The 20,632-nt window shown below is 45.5% G+C and overlaps 1 protein-coding gene across 1 annotated transcript in view; it reads left to right on the forward strand.

Moving 5' to 3' along the window:
* The window catches only part of LOC110509475 (neurobeachin), a 242,844-nt gene that overhangs the window by 125,581 nt on the left and 96,631 nt on the right, over positions 1-20,632 (forward strand). Inside the window, exons 10-14 of the mRNA XM_036967186.1 lie at positions 12,451-12,507; positions 12,641-12,781; positions 12,876-13,009; positions 16,855-16,963; positions 17,421-17,573. Coding sequence (XP_036823081.1) covers positions 12,451-12,507; positions 12,641-12,781; positions 12,876-13,009; positions 16,855-16,963; positions 17,421-17,573 — 594 coding nt within the window. The remainder of the gene's footprint in view (positions 1-12,450; positions 12,508-12,640; positions 12,782-12,875; positions 13,010-16,854; positions 16,964-17,420; positions 17,574-20,632) is intronic.

The following is a 20,632-nucleotide window of genomic DNA, read 5'->3' on the forward strand; positions in this document are numbered from 1 at the left end:
GAGAGAGAGACACACACACAGAGAGCAAGAGAGAGACAGACAGAGAGTGAGAGAGAGAGAAAGAGAGAGAGCGAGAGAGAGAAGAGAGAGAGACACACACAGAGAGTGAGAGAGAGAGCGAGAGAGACAGAGAGAGAGAGAGACAGAGAGAGAGAGAGAGAGACAGAGAGAGAGAGAGACAGAGAGAGGTAGAGGTAGACAGAGAGAGAGAGAGAGACAGAGAGCGAGAGAGAGAGAGAGAGAGAGGGAGACAGCTCATGGGCTGCTGAGTTCTTCTACAAATAAAAATAGAATTAAAGATAAATGTAGATAAACGTAGATATTTCCATATGGACTTAAACAGCATACTAACCTCTACATCAAAACCTTCAATCCAAATCAAAAGTCCAAAATGAAAACCATTTTGTCATGCAGACGAGGATAGTCACCCCCCCCCCAGCAGTGATCACACCTTTTCAAACTGACCTGCAGACGAGGATAGACAAGGATAGAAACACAGGGATAAATACACTGGTACAGAGAGACAGGAAACACAGGGATAAATACACTGGTACAGAGAGACAGGAAACACAGGGATAAATACACTGGTACAGAGAGACAGGAAACACAGGGATAAATACACTGGTACAGAGAGACAGGAAACACAGGGATAAATACACTGGTACAGAGAGACAGGAAACACAGGGATAAATACACTGGTACAGAGAGACAGGAAACACAGGGATAAATACACTGGTACAGAGAGACAGGAAACACAGGGATAAATACACTGGTACAGAGAGACAGGAAACACATGGATAAATACACTGGTTCAGAGAGACAGGAAACACAGGGATAAATACACTGGTACAGAGAGACAGGAAACACAGGGATAAATACACTGGTACAGAGAGACAGGAAACACATGGATAAATACACTGGTTCAGAGAGACAGGAAACACAGGGATAAATACACTGGGGATAACAAGTGACACCTGGAGGGGGTGGAGACAATCACAAGGACAAGTGAAACAGATCAGGGTGTGACACTTTGAGACCACAGCAAAATCACACTCTGCTTGAACAGAGCTATGCTCAATCATGAGGCATCAATGCCAAAGGAACTGAATAAAATTAAGAATTGCTATAGGTGGAAGGAAAGTATTGTGGAAATCTACCAAAACACTATTAGGTAACAATAAATTCAACCCTTTCTATACAATTTCCTGGAAAATCACTGTAATAGTGAAGGTGTAAACTTGGCAGTAGAAAACCTAAACAGGATATTTGACCTCTCAGCTTCCCTATCAAATCTAAAAATGTCAAGCAGACATCCTAAGAAAATTAACAACAATAATAAATGGTTTGATGAAGAATGCAAAAATCTAAGAAAGAAATTGAGAAACCTGTCCTACCAAAAACATAGAGACCCAGAAAACCTGAGTCTACGCCTTCACTATGGTGAATCACTAAAACAATACAGAAATACACTACGGAAAAAGAAGGAACAGCACGTCAGGAATCAGCTCAAGAATCCATATACTCTAACCACTTCTGGGAACATTAAACAACTCAGAACAAACAGCAACACAATGTTATGTGTCCGAAACAGAGATGTGTGGATAAACCACTTCTCCAATCTTTTTGGATCGATAACAAAGAACAAACAGCAACACAAGGTTATGTGTCCGAAACAGAGATGTATGGGTAAACCACTTCTCCAATCTTTTTGGCTCTATAACAAAGAATAAAGAGCAAAAACATATACATGATCAAATACAAAATCTTAGAATCAGCTATTAAAGACGACCAGAACCCACTGGATTCTCCAATTACATTGAACTACAGGACAAAATACAAACCCTCCAACCCAAAAAGGCCTGTGGTGTTGATGGTATTCGAAAGTGAAATGACAAAATATACAGACCACATATTCCGTATGGCTATACATAAACATCCTCAGCTCTGGCATAGTCCCCAATATTTGTAACCGTGGACTGATGACACCAATCCACAAAAGTGGAGACAAGAAGGGCCATCTATGCCATCAAAAGGAACATTAAATTCGACATACCAATTGGGATCTGGCTAAAAGTACTTGAATCAGTCATAGAGCCCATTGCCCTTCATGGTTGTGAGGTCTGGGGTCCGCTCACCAACCAAGACTTGGCACCAAAGGGGACAAACACCAAATTGAAACTCTGTGTCAAAAATATCCTCTGTGTACAACGTAAAACAAATAAATTATGCAGAGCAGAATTAGGCTGATGCCCCGCTAATGATCAACATCCAGAAAAGAGACGTTAAATTCTACAACCACCTAAAAGGAAGTGATTCTCAAACCTTCCATAACAAAGCCATCACCTACAGAGAGATGAACCTGGAGAAGAGTCCCCTAAGCAAGCTGGTCCTGGGGCTCTGTTCACAAACACAAACAGATACCACAGAGCCCCAGGACAGCAACACAATTAGACCCAAAGAAATCATGAGAAAACAAATAGATAATTACTTGACACATTGGAAAGAATTAACAAAAAAACAGAGCAAACTAGAATGCTATTTGGCCCTAAACAGAGAGGACACAGTGGCAGAATACCTGACCACTGTGACTGACCCAATATTAAGGAAATATTATACTATGTACAGACTCAGTGAGCACAGCCTTGCTATTGAGAATGTTCACTGAAGGCATATGACCAAATTAGAGGCACATATTTCCCTCAGATGGCATAGAACCACGATTAATTAGGAAAAAAAAATCAAATTTTGATAAACTCCCATATCCGTTGGTTGAAATACAGCAATATTTGTGACCTGTTGCCACGAGAAAAGGGCACCCAGTGAAGAACAAACACCATTATAAATACAACCCATATTTATGTTTATTTATTTTCCCTTGTTGTGCTTTAACTATTTGTACATCGTTACAACACTTTTTATATATATATATAATATGACATTTCAAATCTCTTTATTCTTTTGGAACTTCTGTGAGTGTATTATTTACTGTACATTTTTTATAGTTTATTTCACTTTTGTTTATTATCTATTTCACTTGCTTTGTCAATGTAAACATATGTTTCCCATGTCAATAAAATCACTTAAATTGAATTGAGAGACAGAGAGATCTGTGAGAAGTCAGCTACTGTCCCTATACTGCCTGTTCACTGACACAAGATGACTACACACACACACACAAATCAAATTTATTTATATAGCCCTTCGTACATACGCTGATATCTCAAAGTGCTGTACAGAAACCCAGCCTAAAACCCCAAACAGCAAGCAATGCAGGTGTTGAAGCACGTTGGCTCGGAAAAACTCCCTAGAAAGACCAAAACCTAGGAAGAAACCTAGAGAGGAACCAGGCTATGAGGGGTGGCCGGTCCTCTTCTGGCTGTACCGGGTGGAGATTATAACAGAACATGGCCAAGATGTTCAAATGTTCATAAATGACCAGCATGGTCAAATTATAGGTCTGGGACAGGTAGCACGTCCGGTGAACAGGTCAGGATTCCATAGCCGCAGGCAGAACAGTTGAAACTGGAGCAGCAGCAAGGCCAGGTGGACTGGGGACAGCAAGGAGTCATCATGCCAGGTAGTCCTGAGGCATGGTCCTAGGGCTCAGGTCCTCCGAGAGAGAGAAAGGAAGAGAGAAAGAGAGAATTAGAGAGACCAGACTAAAATTCACACAGGACACCGGATAAGACAGGAGAAGTACTCCAGAGATAACAAACTGACCCTAGCCCCCCGACACATACACTACTGCAGCATAAATACTGGAGGCTGAGACAGAAGGGGTCAGGAGACACTGTGGCCCCATCCGATGATACCCCTGGACAGGGCCAAACAGGAAGGATATAACCCCACCCACTTTGCCAAAGCACAGCCCCCACACCACTAGAGGGATATCTTCAACCACCAACTTACCATCCTGAGACAAGGGCCCACAAAGATCTCCGCCACGGCACAACCGGGGGGGGGGGGGGGGGGGGGGGGGGGGGGGCGCCAACCCAGACAGGAAGACCACGTCAGTGACTCAACCCACTCAAGTGACGCACCCCTCCTAGGGATGGCATGAAAGAGCACTATCAAGCCAGTGACTCAGCCCCTGTAATAGGGTTAGAGGCAGAGAATCCCAGTGGGAAGAGGGGAACCGGCCAGGCAGAGACAGCGAGGGCGGTTCGTTGCTCCAGAGCCTTTCCATTCACCTTCACACTCCTGGGCCAGACTACTGTCACAGGCCGACTCATAGCCTGTGGCAAAAATGAGGGGACACTACACTACTCTGCACTGCAGAGGAGCCGTGACACAACACTCAATCATATGACCCACTGAAGAGATGAGTCTTCAGTAAAGACTTAAAGGTTGAGATCGTCTCTGACATGGGTAGGCAGACCATTCCATAAAAATGGAGCTCTATAGGAGAAAGCCCTGCCTCCAGCTGTTTGCTTAGAAATTCTAGGGACAATTAGGAGGCCTGCGTCTTGTGACCGTAGCGTATGTGTAGGTATGTATGGCAGGACCAAATAAGAGAGATCGGTAGGAGCAAGCCCATGTAATGCTTTGTTGGTTAGCAGTAAAACCTTGAAATCAGCCCGTGCCTTGACAGGAAGCCAGTGTAGGGAGGCTAGCACTGGAGTAATATGATCCGGGTAGCTGGAAAGTAGAGCATTGCAGTAGTCTAACCTAGAAGTGACAAAAGCATGGATTAATTTTTCTGCATCATTTTTTGGACAGAAAGTTTCAGATGTTACGTAGATGGAAAAAAAGCTGTCCTTGAAACAGTCTTGATATGTTTGTCAAAAGAGAGATCAGGGTCCAGAGTAACGGCGAGGTCCTTCACAGTTTTATTTGAGACGACTGTACAACCATTAAGATTAATTGTCAGATTCAACATAAGATCTCTTTGTTTCTTGGGACCTAGAACAAGCATCTCTGTTTTGTCCGAGTTTAAAAGTAGAACGTTTGCAGCCATCCACTTCCTTATGTCTGAAACACATGCTTCTAGCGAGGGGCAATTTGGGGCTTCACCATGTTTCATTCAAATGTACAGCTTTGTGTCATCCGCATAGCAGAGAATGTTAACATTTTCGAATGACATCCCCAAGAGGTAAAATATATAGTGAAAACAATAGTGGTCCTAAAACGGAACCTTGAGGAACACCGACATTTACAGTTGATTTGTCAGAGGACAAACCATCCACAGAGACAAACTGATATCTTTCCGACTGATAAGATCTAAACCAGACCAGAACTTGTACGTGTAGACCAATTTGGGTTTCCAATCTCTCCAAAAGAATGTGGTGATCGATGGTATCAAATATCAGCACTAAGGTCTACGAGCATGAGGACAGATGCAGAGCCTCGGTCTGATGCCATTAAAAGGTCATTACCACCTTCACAAGTGCCGTCTCAGTGCTATGATGGGGTCTAAAACCAGACTGAAGCATTTCATATACATTGTTTGTCTTCTGGAAGGCAGTGAGTTGCTGCGCAACAGCTTTTTCTAAAAGTTTTGAGAGGAATGGGAGATTCGATATAGGCCAATAGTTTTTTATATTTTCTGGGTCAAGGTTTGGCTTTTTCAAGAGAGGCTTTTTTAGTGAGTTTGGTACACATCTGGTGGATAGAGAGCCGTTTATTATGTTCAACATAGGAGGGCCAAGCACAGGAAGCAGCTCTTTCAGTAGTTTAGTTGGAATAAGGTCCAGTATGCAGCTTGAAGGTGTAGAGGCCATGATTTTTTTCATCATTGTGTCAAGAGATATAGTACTAAAACACTTGAGCGTCTCTCTTGATCCTAGGTCCTGGCAGAGTTGTGCAGACTCAGGACAACTGAGCTTTGAAGGAATACGCAGATTTAAAGAGGAGTCCGTAATTTGCTTTCTAATAATCGTGATCTTTTCCTCATTGAAGTTCATGAATTTATTACTGTTGAAGTGAAAGCCATCCTGTCTTGGGGAATGCTGCTTTTTAGTTAGCTTTGCGACAGTATCAAAAATACATTTCGGATTGTTCTTATTTTCCTCAATTAAGTTAGAAAAATAGGATGATCGAGCAGCAGTAAGGGCTCTTCGATACTGCACAGTACACACACACACACACGCACGCACGCATGCACGCACGCACACACACACACACACACATACACACACACACACACAGACACATGCTGATACACACACACACACCAGCAAGCTCTCATAATCTCACTGTAGTTCTCACATTCTCAAAATCTCATCCACCATCCCATCCACCTCCCCATCCACGACCCCATCCACCACCCCATCCACAACCCCCCATCCACCTCCCCATCCACCACCCCATCCACCTCCCCATCCACCTCCCCATCCACCACCCCATCCACCACCCCATCCACCTCCCCATCCACCTCCCCATCCACCACCCCATCCACCTCCCCATCCACCCCCCCATCCACCCCATCCACCACCCCATCCACCACCCCATCCTCCCCATCCACCACCCCATCCACCTCCCCATCCACCCACCCATCCACCTCCCCATCCACCCCCCCATCCACCACCCCATCCACCACCCCGAACTCCCCATCCACCACCCCATCCACCCCATCCACCACCCCATCCTCCCCATCCACCACCCCATCCTCCCCATCCACCTCCCCATCCACCATCCCATCCACCTCCCCATCCACCCCCCATCCACCCCATCCACCACCCCACCCACCCCATTCACCACAACATCCTTCTCATCCACCCCATCCACCTACCCATCCACCCCATCCACCACCCCATCCTCCCCATCCACCCCATCCACCCCATCCACCTCCCCATCCTCCCCCCCATCCTCCCCATCCACCGCATCCACCTCCCCATCCACCCCATCCACCTCCCCATCCTCCCCATCCACCACCCCATCCTCCCCATCCTCCCCATCCACCACCCCATCCACTCCATCCACCACCCCATCCACCACCCCATCCACCCCCCCATCCACCACTCCATCCACTACCCCACTCACCACCCCATCCACTCCATCCACCACCCCATCCACCACCCCATCCACATCCCCATGTGTGTGTGTGTGTGTGTGTGGGTGAGTGTGTGTGTGTGTGTTCCCTCTCTCTTATTATGTGCAGTAGGCATAGTGACTAATTAGAGCCAAGGTGTGTATTATCATTACTAGTTAGTGACTATGGTCTCAGAGCCAAGGTGTGTGTTAGTATACATTATCAGAGCCAAGGTGTGTGTTATCTTGTTTTTCAGAAATAGCTGGTGCACAGACTGTGTGTGTGTGTGTGTGTGTGTGTGTGTGTGTGTGTGTGTGTGTGTGTGTGTGTGTGTGTGTGTGTGTGTGTGTGTGTGTGTGTGTGTGTGTGTGTGTGTGTGTGTGTGTGTGTGTGTATGTTTGTGTCCGTTTGTGTCTGTGTCTGCTAATGAGTGTTTGGTTCACTAGACACTGGGAGGTCTGATCATTAGCCTGCCGATCCACACCATGGTGTGTGTGTGTGTGTGTGTGTGTGTGTGTGTGTGTGTGTGTGTGTGTGTGTGTGTGTGTGTGTGTGTGTGTGTGTGTGTGTGTGTGTGTGTGTGTGTGTGTGTGTGTCTGTGTGTGTGTGTCTGTGTGTCTGTGTGTCTGTGTGTGTGTGTGTGTGTGTGTGTGTGTGTGTGTGTGTGAGGTGCGAGGGTTAGGCTAAATGTGGTGATAGAGGAAGAGAGAGAAACATTATAGGGATTTGTTTGGGAGAGAGAGATGGAGAGCTAGAGAGGGAGAGGGGAGAGAGAGGGAGAGAGAGATAAACATTATTTGGATTTGGAACACAAAGCCTTCACTATCTCATCCTGGAATATCCCAGGCCTGAGGTCATCTGCCTTTGGCTTAAAGATCAGTAACCCAGACTTCACCAAAGAAATCCAGACATTGTCATCCTACAAGAAACATGGTGTAGAGGAGACAGACCCAGTGGTTACCCTCTAGGTTACAGAGAGCTGGTAGTCCCATCCATCAAACTACCAGGTGTGTGGGATAGAGGAGATGGACCCACTGGTTGCCCTCTAGGTTACAGAGAGCTGGTAGTCCCATCCATCAAACTACCAGGTGTGTGGGATAGCGGAGATGGACCCACTGGTTGCCCTCTAGGTTACAGAGAGCTGGTAGTCCCATCCATCAAACTACCAGGTGTGTGGGATAGAGGAGATGGACCCACTGGTTGCCCTCTAGGTTACAGAGAGCTGGTAGTCCCATCCATCAAACTACCAGGTGTGTGGGATAGAGGAGATGGACCCACTGGTTGCCCTCTAGGTTACAGAGAGCTGGTAGTCCCATTCACCAAACTACCAGGTGTGAAACAGGGAAGGGACTCAGGGGGTATGGTAATTAGGTATAGATCAGACCTAACTCACTCAAAAGGATATGATCTCAACAGAGAACAATGTCCCCCTGTGTGTTACCTATATCCCCCCACTAGAATCCCCATACTTTAATGAAGACAGCTTCTCCATCCTGGAGGGGGAAATCAATCATTTCCAGGCCCAGGGACATGTACTAGTCTGTGGCGACCTAAATGCCAGAACCGGACAAGAACCTGACACCCTCAGCACACGGGGACAAACACCTGCCTGGAGGTGACAGCATTCCCTCCCACATATGCCCCCCTAGGCACAACTATGACAACATAACCAACAAAAACGTGTCACAACTCGAGCAGCTCTGTCGCACGCTGGGTATGTACATAGTTAATGGTAGGCTTCGATGGGACTCCTATGGTAGGTACACATATAGCTCATCTCTTAGCAGTAGTACTGTAGACTACTTTATCACTGACCTCAACCCAGAGTCTCTCAGAGCATTCACAGTCAGCCCACTGACACCCCTATCAGATCACATGTAAATCACAGTCTACTTGAACAGAGCAATACTCAATCATGAGGCATCAAAGCCAAAGGAACTGAATAATATTAAGAAATGCTATAGATGGAAGGGAAGTAGTGTAGAAACCTAACAGAAAACTATTAGCCAACAACAAATTCAATCCCTTTTAGACAACTTCCTGGACAAAATGTTTCCCTGCAATAGTGAAGGTGTAAACTTGGCAGTAGAAAACCTACACAGGATGTTTGACCTCTCAACTTCACTATCAAATAAAACAAATTCAAGCAGACATCCTAACAAAATGAACAACAATGACAAATGGTTTGATGATGAACGCAAAAACCTAAGGTATAAATGGAGAAACGCATCCAACCAAAAACATAGAGACCCAGAAAACCTGAGTCTACGCCTTCACTATGGTGAATCCATTCATGGCCACGACCGTGTGTGTGTGCGTGCGTTGCCTGTGTGTGTGTGTGTGTGTGTGTGTGTGTGTGTGTCTGCGTGCTTGCACGCATGCATTGCCTGTGTGTGTGTGTGTGTGTGTGCGTGCGTTGCCTGTGTGTGTGTGTGTGTGTGTGTGTGTGTGTGTGTGTGTGTGTGTGACCTAGCTGTCCTGCTGTTCTTCTTGCCGTAACCAATGGTGATTGATGATTGGAATGTTCTCATTCTGTCTTCCTGTGACCGAGTTCTGCACACTCAGACAGGCTGAGAGACTGGGAGTCAGACTTTATCTCAATGACTGAGAGTCAGACAGGGCTTTTGACTTTCATGTGTCAGACATCATCTCAATGACTGAGAGTCAGACATCATCTCAATGACTGAGAGTCAGACATCATCTCACTGACTGGGAGTCAGACATCATCTCACTGACTGGGAGTCAGACATCATCTCACTGACTGGGAGTCAGACATCATCTCACTGACTGGGAGTCAGACATCATCTCACTGACTGGGAGTCAGACATCATCTCACTGACTGGGAGTCAGACATCATCTCACTGACTGGGAGTCAGACATCATCTCAATGACTGGGAGTCAGACATCATCTCAATGACTGGGAGTCAGACATCATCTCAATGACTGGGAGTCAGACATCATCTCAAAGACTGGGAGTCAGACATCATCTCAATGACTGGGAGTCAGACATCATCTCAATGACTGGGAGTCAGACATCATCTCAATGACTGGGAGTCAGACATCATCTCAATGACTGGGAGTCAGACATCATCTCAATGACTGGGAGTCAGTCAGGCCTGTGTATTGGATTGTCTTTGTGAGGTGTAAGAGGCTTTAGACAGTCCTTATTCAAATAGTATGATACGAAAAATTGATAGTCTACATTCATATAATAATATATTTCAGTAATACTGACTTTCATATGATAATATATTACAGTAATACTGACATTCATATGATAATATATTACAGTAATACTGACATTCATATGATAATATATTACAGTAATACTGACATTCATATAATAATATATTACAGTAATACTGACTTTCAAATGATAATATATTACAGTAATACTGACATTCATATAATAATATATTACAGTAATACTGACATTCATATAATAATATATTACAGTAATACTGACATTCATATGATAATATATTACAGTAATACTGACATTCATATGATAATATATTACAGTAATACTGACATTCATATGATAATATATTACAGTAATACTGACTTTCATATGATAATATATTACAGTAATATTGACTTTCATATGATAATATATTACAGTAATACTGACATTCATATGATAATATATTACAGTAATACTGACTTTCATATGATAATATATTACAGTAATTCTGACATTCATATGATAATATATTACAGTAATACTGACTTTCATATGATAATATATTACAGTAATACTGACATTCATATGATAATATATTACAGTAATACTGACATTCATATGATAATATATTACAGTAATACTGACATTCATATGATAATATATTACAGTAATACTGACATTCATATGATAATATATTACAGTAATACTGACATTCATATGATAATATATTACAGTAATACTGACTTTCATATGATAATATATTACAGTAATACTGACTTTCATATGATAATATATTACAATATATTCTACATTCACATGACAATGCCACGTAATCATTCCTTTTGAAGTCATTACCCTCCAATGATAATGTTGACTGTAATCTGTCAGACCTGTCCAATTACTTAACATCTTCTACGGTAATATACCGTAATAGTTTAACCAGTTTACAGCCAAGAGCACTCCGATGGTTTCTAATTTAATTTAAAGAGATATCACGTCTTTAACCTTTATTTATAGTGCAGATATCATCTCTTCTTCCTGTATCTGCTCTAATTTAATCATATGCTCCTCCTCTTTTGTCCTGTGCCGTTGTTAGATGACTTTGCCATGCTGGGTGAATTTGGCGCGCACCCGAACACACATGCACGCACACACACGCACGCGTGCGCACACACACACGCACGCACGCAGGCAGGCAGGCAGGCAGGCAGGCACGCACACACACACACACACACACACACACAGACACGCACGCACGCACACACACACACACACACACACACACACTCCATTCACACACTTCCTTTCTGTCCCTGCCCTTTCTGTTTCTGGGAGGAATTCATACGTGACTTGTGTTTTCTGTGATGTCAGAGAGCTGAGGCCTTGAAGCTTAAAATGTCTTAGTTATACAGCCTTGACTCAACTCTCTCTCTCTCTCCCTTCCTCCCCCTTTCCCCTCCCTCTCCTCCCTGTGTCTCTCCCTTCCTCCCCCTTTCCCCTCCCTCCCTCCCTGTCCCTCTCCTCCCTCTCCCTCTCCCTTCTACCCCCTTTCCCCTCCCTCTCCTCCCTGTCTCTCTCCCTTCCACCCCCTTCCCCTCCCTCTCCTCCCTGTCTCTCTCCCTTTCCCCTCCCTCTCCTCCCTGTCCCTCTCCTCCCTGTCCCTCTCCTCCCTGTGTCTCTCCCTTCCACCCCCTTTCCCCTCCCTCCCCTCCCTGTCCCTCTCCCCCCTGTTCCCCTCCTCCCTCTCCCTCTCCTCCCTGTGTCTCTCCCTTCCACCCCCTTTCCCCTCCCTCCCCTCCCTGTCCCTCTCCTCCCTCTCTCTCTCCCTTCCTCCCCCTTTCCCCTCCCTCCCCTCCCTGTCCTTCTCCTCCCTCTCTCTCTCCCTTCCTCCCCCTTTCCCCTCCCTCTCCTCCCTGTCTCTCTCCCTTCCACCCCCTTTCCCCTCCCTCTCCTCCCTGTCTCTCCCTTCCTCCCCCTTTCCCCTCCCTCTCCCTCACCTCCCTCTCTCTTTCTCTCCTCCCCTCTCCCTTCTCCCTTTCACTCCTCTCTTCCCTCTCTCTCCCCTCCCTCCCTCCCCTCTCTCTTTTCCCCTGCCCCTCTCTCTCCGTCAACTTCCTCCCCCTCTATCTCCCTTCCCCGTATTCACTCCTCTCTACCCTTGCTCTCTCCCTTTTCTCCTCCCTCCTTCCCCCTCTCTCTGCTCTCTATCTCTCCGCTCTTTCCCCCTCTCTCCCTCTCCTGACCCCTCACCTTTCCACCCACCCACCCTCCTTCCTCTCTCCTCTCACTCCTGCAGAGCACGTTTAAATTTAAGTCGGAGAGTGATATCCACCTGGCCGAGCACCATAAGCAGGTAGGCAGGTCATTGAGGAAAAGTTTTACATACGGTATGTGGTTGTCTTACCTAGCTATCATAAGATGAACAAGTGCCTCTGGATAAGAGACGTCTGTTAAACGACTGAAATGTGTCATGTAATGTACTGTAGGTCCTGTATGACGGGAAGCAGGCCAGCTCCATCTCTTTCACCTACAACGCCAAGGCCACTGACGCACAGCTCTGTCTGGAGTCATCGCCCAGAGAGAACGCATCCATCTTCGTTCACTCACCACACGCACTCATGCTGCAGGTTAGTGGGGTGTGTGTGTGTCTGTGTGTGTGTGTGTGTCTGTGTGTCTGTGTGTCTGTGTGTGTGTCCTAACAGTATGTTCTCTCATGTCTAGGATGTGAAGGCCATAGTGACCCACTCCATCCACAGTGCCATCCATTCTATAGGAGGGATTCAGGTCCTCTTCCCTCTCTTTTCACAACTGGACTACAGACAACTCAACGACAGCTCTGTGGACACCAGCGTGTGGTGAGTAGGAGGGAGGGAGGAGGGAGGGAGGAGGGAGAGAGGGGGGAGAGAAGGAGAGAGAAGGAGAGAGGGGGAGAGAAGGAGAGAGGGGGGAGACAGACAGACAACTGAACCACTCTACTATGGTTAATACTTCATGGTTTGTATAAAGACAGAGAGACACAGGGAGGCCGGACAGAGGAATAAATAGACAGAGGGGGATATATATATATATATACAGTGCCTTGCGAAAGTATTTGGCCCCCTTGAACTTTGCGACCTTTTGCCACATTTCAAGCTTCAAACATAAAGATATAAAACTGTATTTTTTTGTGAAGAATCAACAACAAGTGGGACACAATCATGAAGTGGAACAACATTTATTGGATTTTTTAACAAATCAAAAACTGAAAAATTGGGCGTGCAAAATTATTCAGCCCCTTTACTTTCAGTGCAGCAAACTCTCTCCAGAAGTTCAGTGAGGATCTCTGAATGATCCAATGTTGACCTAAATGACTAATGATGATAAATACAATCCACCTGTGTGTAATCAAGTCTCCGTATAAATGCACCTGCACTGTGATAGTCTCAGAGGTCCGTTAAAAGCGCAGAGAGCATCATGAAGAACAAGGAACACACCAGACAGGTCCAAGATACTGTTGTGAAGAAGTTTAAAGCCGGATTTGGATATAAAAAGATTTCCCAAGCTTTAAACATCCCAAGGAGCACTGTGCAAGCGATAATATTGAAATGGAAGGAGTATCAGACCACTTCAAATCTACCAAGACCTGGCCGTCCCTCTAAATTTTCAGCTCATACAAGGAGAAGACTGATCAGAGATGCAGCCAAGAGGCCCATGATCACTCTGGATGAACTGCAGAGATCTACAGCTGAGGTGGGAGACTCTGTCCATAGGACAACAATCAGTCGTATATTGCACAAATCTGGCCTTTATGGAAGAGTGGCAAGAAGAAAGCCATTTCTTAAAGATATCCATAAAAAGTGTTGTTTAAAGTTTGCCACAAGCCACCTGGGAGACACACCAAACATGTGGAAGAAGGTGCTCTGGTCAGATGAAACCAAAATTGAACTTTTTGGCAACAATGCAAAACGTTATGTTTGGCGTAAAAGCAACACAGCTCATCACACTGAACACACCATCCCCACTGTCAAACATGGTGGTGACAGCATCATGGTTTGGGCCTGCTTTTCTTCAGCAGGGACAGGGAAGATGGTTAAAATTGATGGGAAGATGGATGGAGCCAAATACAGGACCATTCTGGAAGAAAACCTGATGGAGTCTCCAAAAGACCTGAGACTTGGATGGAGATTTGTCTTCCAACAAGACAATGATCCAAAATATAAAGCAAAATCTACAATGGAATGGTTCAAAAATAAACATATCCAGGTGTTAGAATGGCCAAGTCAAAGTCCAGACCTGAATCCAATCGAGAATCTGTGGAAAGAACTGAAAACTGCTGTTCGCAATTGCTCTCCATCCAACCTCACTGAGCTCGAGCTGTTTTGCAAGGAGGAATGGGAAAAAATGTCAGTCTCTCGATGTGCAAAACTGATAGAGACATACCCCAAGCGACTTACAGCTGTAATCGCAGCAAAAGGTGGCGCTACAAAGTATTAACTTAAGGGGGCTGAATAATTTTGCACGCCCAATTTTTCAGTTTTTGATTTGTTAAAAAAGTTTGAAATATCCAATAAATGTCGTTCCACTTCATGATTGTGTCCCACTTGTTGTTGATTCTTCACAAAAAAATACAGTTTTATATCTTTATGTTTGAAGCCTGAAATGTGGCAAAAGGTCGCAAAGTTCAAGGGGGCCGAATACTTTCGCAAGGCACTGTATATATATAGAGAGAGACAGAGACAGACAGAGAGACATTGTAAATACAACCCAGTTTTAGGAGAGAGAGGTCAGACAGAGGGGGGAGATAGTGAGAGTTTCAGGGAGAGAGAGAGACAGAGAGAGAGGTCAGACAGATTTTTTCATACTGTCCTCTTAAGAATAATGCAGGACTATTTTGACAGGCTCAAAGTGATGGAGAATAAGGAGTAGGCCTGGTAGTCTGTCTCTTTCTCTGTCTCTCTCTCTCTCTCTCTCTCTCTCTCTCTCTCTCTCTGTCTCTCTCTGTCTGTCTCTCTGTCTGTCTCTCTGTCTGTCTCTGTCTCTGTCTCTGTCTCTCTCTCTCTCTCTCTCTCTCTCTGTCTCTGTCTCGCTCTCTCTCTCTCTTTCTCTCTCTCTCTCTCTCTGTCGCTGTCTCTCTGTCTGTCTCTGTCTCTCTGTCTCTCTGTCTCGGTCTCTCTCTCTCTCTCTCTCTCTCTCTCTCTCTGTCTGTCTCTCTGTCGCTGTCTCTCTGTCTGTCTCTGTCTCTCGGTCTCTCTCTCTCTCTCTCTCCATCTCTCTCTCTCTCTCTCTCTGTCTCTCTGTCTCTTTCTATCTGTCTCGGTCTCTCTCTCTGTCTCTCTCTCTCTCCCTGTCTGTCTCTGTTGTATCTCCCTTTCTCTCTGTCGTCAACACACTCTGTGTTTCCAAAGTCCCAACCCCCCATTGTGTCATTAGTAAACCTGTAGAAAGACATGGGGTGAATCCTCTACATATTTAATGGCTCATCAAAGCAATGCGTTTTTCTAGTTGGAAATACAATACTCTCTCCTACCAGAGAGTAGTTAATGTCTCCTCTCCTACCAGCGAGTAGTTAATGTCTCCTCTCCTAACAGAGAGTAGTTAATGTCTCCTCTCCTAACAGAGAGTAGTTAATGTCCCCTCTCCTACCAGCGAGTAGTTAATGTCTCCTCTCCTAACAGAGACTAGTTAATGTCTCCTCTCCTAACAGAGAGTAGTTAATGTCTCCTCTCCTACCAGCGAGTAGTTAATGTCTCCTCTCCTAACAGAGAGTAGTTAATGTCTCCTCTCCTACCAGAGAGTAGTTAATGTCTCCTCTCCTACCAGCGAGTAGTTAATGTCTCCTCTCCTAACAGAGACTAGTTAATGTCTCCTCTCCTAACAGAGAGTAGTTAATGTCTCCTCTCCTACCAGCGAGTAGCTAATGTCTCCTCTCCTAACAGAGAGTAGTTAATGTCTCCTCTCCTACCAGAGAGTAGTTAATGTCTCCTCTCCTACCAGAGACTAGTTAATGTCTCCTCTCCTAAAAGAGAGTAGTTAATGTCTCCTCTCCTAACAGAGAGTAGTTAATGTCTCCTCTCCTAACAGAGAGTAGTTAATGTCTCCTCTCCTACCAGAGACTAGTTAATGTCCCCTCTCCTAACAGAGACTAGTTAATGTCCCCTCTCCTACCAGAGAGTAGTTAATGTCTCCTCTCCTAACAGAGACTAGTTAATGTCTCTTCTCCTAACAGAGAGTAGTTAATGTCGCCTCTCCTAACAGAGACTAGTTAATGTCCCCTCTCCTAATAGAGAGTAGTTAATGTCCCCTCTCCTAACAGAGACTAGTTAATGTCCCCTCTCCTACCAGAGAGTAGTTAATGTCTCCTCTCCTAACAGAGACTAGTTAATGTCTCCTCTCCTAACAGAGACTAGTTAATGTCTCCTCTCCTACAGTATGTCTGTGTGTGTGTGTGTGTGTGTGTGTGTGTGTGTGTCTGTGTGTGTGTGTGTGTGTGTACGTGTGTGTGTGTGTGTGTGTCTGTGTGTGTGTGTCTGTGTGTGTCTACGTGTGTACGTGTGTGTGTGTACGTGTGTGTGTGTGTGTCTGTGTGTGTGTGTGTGTGTGTACGTGTGTACGTGTGTGTGTGTGTGTGTGTGTGTGTGTGTGTGTGTGTGTGCGTGCGTGCGTGTATATATATATATATATACATGTATATGTATTAATCTGTGTGTTTGTGTTGTTGCAGTGCCACCCTGCTGGCGTTCCTAGTTGAGCTGTTGAAGAGCTCGGTGGCCATGCAGGAACAGATGCTGGGGGGAAAAGGATTCCTGGTGATCGGGTACCTGCTGGAGAAGGTACGTTTTCAATTCAACTTTACAAGTCGTTTGCTACTGTCGTTGACCAGCCCTTGACCTTGGCCTTGTTTTTTCACATTTGTAGCTGCATTGTAACTTTGCATATTCACACTACCATACCGTAGCTCTTCCCGTGTCCTGTGTATATCTTGTAATTTCTGTTTTGTTCCATGCATTTTAACCTGAACTCAAAACTGAATTGTTTTAATTTATCTAGGTTTCTATTTTCTCTCTCCCTCTTCTCTTTCTCTCCCTCTCTCCCTCTTCTCTCTCTCTCTCTCTCTCTTCTCTCTCTCTCCCTCTTCTCTCTCTCTCCCTCTCTCTCTCTCTCCCTCTTCTCTCTCTCTCCCTCTTCTCTCTCTCTCCCTCTTCTCTCTCTCTTCCCCTCTTCTCTCTCTCTCTCCCTCTTCTCTCTCTCTCCCTCTTCTCTCTCTCTCCCTCTTCTCTCTCTCTCCAGTCGTCCAGGGTCCACATCACCAGAGCGGTGCTGGAACAGTTCTTGTCCTTTGCTAAGTACCTGGACGGGTTAACCCACGGAGCGCCACTCCTCAAACAGCTGTGTGACCACGTCCTCTTCAACGCTGCCATCTGGATACACACACCCGCCAAAGTAGGAACTGAGTGTGTGTGTGTGTGTGTGTGTGTCCTGTTCAGTACCATCTGGATTCACACATTATGACCAATATGAACCCATCATAGCGCAGCCAACCTGACCTAGTCTAGTCCTGTCCACATCTTTGTACTGCCCAGATCCCAGTACTGTCCACATCCCAGTACTGTCCACATCCCAGTACTGTCCACATCCCAGTACTGTCCACATCCCAGTACTGTCCACATCCCAGTACTGCCCAGATCCCAGTACTGTCCACATCCCAGTACTGCCCAGATCCCAGTACTGTCCACATCCCAGTACTGTCCACATCCCAGTACTGCCCAGATCCCAGTACTGTCCACATCCTAGTACTGTCCAGATCCCAGTACTGTCCACATCCCAGTACTGCCCAGATCCCAGTACTGTCCACATCGTAGTACTGTCCAGATCCCAGTACTGTCCACATCCCAGTACTGTCCACATCGTAGGACTGTCCACATCCCAGTACTGTCCACATCCTAGTACTGTCCAGATCCCAGTACTGTCCACATCCCAGTACTGCCCAGATCCCAGTACTGTCCACATCCTAGTACTGTCCAGATCCCAGTACTGTCCACATCCCAGTACTGTCCACATCCTAGTACTGCCCAGATCCCAGTACTGTCCACATCCTAGTACTGTCCAGATCCCAGTACTGTTCACATCCCAGTACTGCCCAGATCCCGGTACTGTCCAGATCCCAGTGCTGTCCACATCCCAGTACTGTCCACATCATAGTACTGTCCACATCCCAGTACTGTCCACATCCTAGTACTGCCCAGATCCCAGTACTGTCCACATCCCAGTACTGTCCACATCCCAGTACTGTCCACATCATAGTACTGGCCACATCCCAGTACTGTCCACGTCTCAGTACTGTCCACATCCCAGTACTGTCCACATTCCAGTACTGTCCACATCCCAGTACTGTCCACATCATAGTACTGTCCACATCCCAGTACTGCCCAGATCCCAGTACTGCCCAGATCCCAGTACTGTCCACATCCCAGTACTGCCCAGATCCCAGTACTGCCCAGATCCCAGTACTGTCCACATCCCAGTACTGTCCACATCGTAGTACTGCCCAGATCCCAGTACTGTCCAGATCCCAGTACTGTCCACATCATAGTACTGCCCAGATCCCAGTACTGTCCAGATCCCAGTACTGTCCACATCCTAGTACTGTCCAGATCCCAGTACTGTCCACATCCCAGTACTGTCCACATCCCAGTACTGTCCACATCCCAGTACTGTCCACATCCTAGTACTGTCCACATCATAGTACTGTCCAGAACATAGTACTGTCCTGATCATAGTACTGTCCAGAACATAGTACTGTCCTGATCATAGTACTGTCCTGATCATAGAACTGTCCTGAACATAGTACTGTCCTAATCATAGTACTGTCCTAATCATAGTACTGTCCTGATCATAGTACTGTCCAGAACATAGTACTGTCCTAATCATAGTACTGTCCTAATCATAGTACTGTCCTGATCATAGTACTGTCCTAATCATAGTACTGTCCTGATCATAGTACTGTCCAGAACATAGTACTGTCCTGATCATAGTACTGTCCAGAACATAGTACTGTCCTGATCATAGTACTGTCCTAATCATAGTACTGTCCTGATCATAGTACTGTCCTAATCATAGTACTGTCCTGATCATAGTACTGTCCAGAACATAGTACTGTCCTGATCATAGTACTGTCCTGATCATAGTACTGTCCTAATCATAGTACTGTCCTGATCATAGTACTGTCCAGAACATAGTACTGTCCTGATCATAGTACTGTCCAGAACATAGTACTCTCCTGATCATAGTATGTCCTGATCATAGTACTGTCCCGAGGTAGCTGACTCCCTACTGCAACAGTATTGATTGTTTGAATGAGAAAGTCAAGGCATAAGAGAGCGTGTAAATAATTAGAGGGTTAAAGAACGTAAAAGAGAACAGAGAAGAAGCTTGAACCTCCCGAGACGTCACTACAGACACCCTGGTTCGATTCCAGGCTGTATCACAACCGACCGTGATTGGGAGTCCCGTAGGGCCCAGCGTCGTCCAGGTTTGGCCGGTTTAGGCCGTCATCGTAAATAGGAATGTGTTCTTAACTGACTTGCCTAGTTAAATAAAGGAGAAATACAAGGAGATAAAGGAGAGAACAGTAGAAAAGAAAGAAGCAGTGACATTTAAAACAACCCCGGGACTAGGAAGAGAGAGACATGTATTCACTAGTAGAAGTGAGCGTTTCGTCCCTTTAAGTTATTTCCCCCCCCAGTATTTCCCAAATGTCACCCTATTCCCTATATAGTGCACTACTTTTAACCAGAGCCCTATGGGCTTCAAGTCAAAAGTAGTGCACTATAGGGAATAGGGTGCCATTTACTGCACAACCTACCTCACTGTTCTATTCTAGAATGTTATTGTGCCAGTCCTTTTCTTCTCCAGGGGAGAATGTGTTTCCAGGTCATATCCTGACTTTCAACCTCTGACCCTGGCTTGTGATTGGCTGCTCAGAGCAGCAGTAGAGCGGTGGTCTCCATGGCAGCCTGTTTTAGTTCTAGACGACTGCTGCTGCTACAGATGTAGGATCTTAATTTAAGCCAGTTTGCTACAGCAGGAAAATAATCCTGCAGCAACAGGAAATGTGAAATGTCATGTGGATTATAATTCATTGACATTTTTGTAGGGGTTGATCCATTTTGTTGCATGGAAAAATCAAGTTGGAATTTCAAAGTGCAAAATTATGACTTTTCAGAGGCTTTTTAAAACCGCGAATAAACTGTTGTTCATTTCCTGCATTGCAGAATCAAATTAAGATCCGACATGCGTTTCATGCTGTTTCTGCTGACTGCTCCACATCAGCCCCCTACGACAGGGTTTCTTCCTCCTGGTCCTGGGGACCCAAGGGGATGCACATTTTTAGTTTTTCCCCTACACACCTGACTGAAGTTGTATACTATGTGTTCTATGTAAAGAATAGGGTGTCATTTGGGATGCGACCTCACTGTCCTCTCTATACCCTTCACTTATGG

Source organism: Oncorhynchus mykiss, chromosome Y (genome assembly GCF_013265735.2).
Source record: "Oncorhynchus mykiss isolate Arlee chromosome Y, USDA_OmykA_1.1, whole genome shotgun sequence".
Taxonomy (NCBI): Eukaryota; Metazoa; Chordata; class Actinopteri; order Salmoniformes; family Salmonidae; genus Oncorhynchus; species Oncorhynchus mykiss.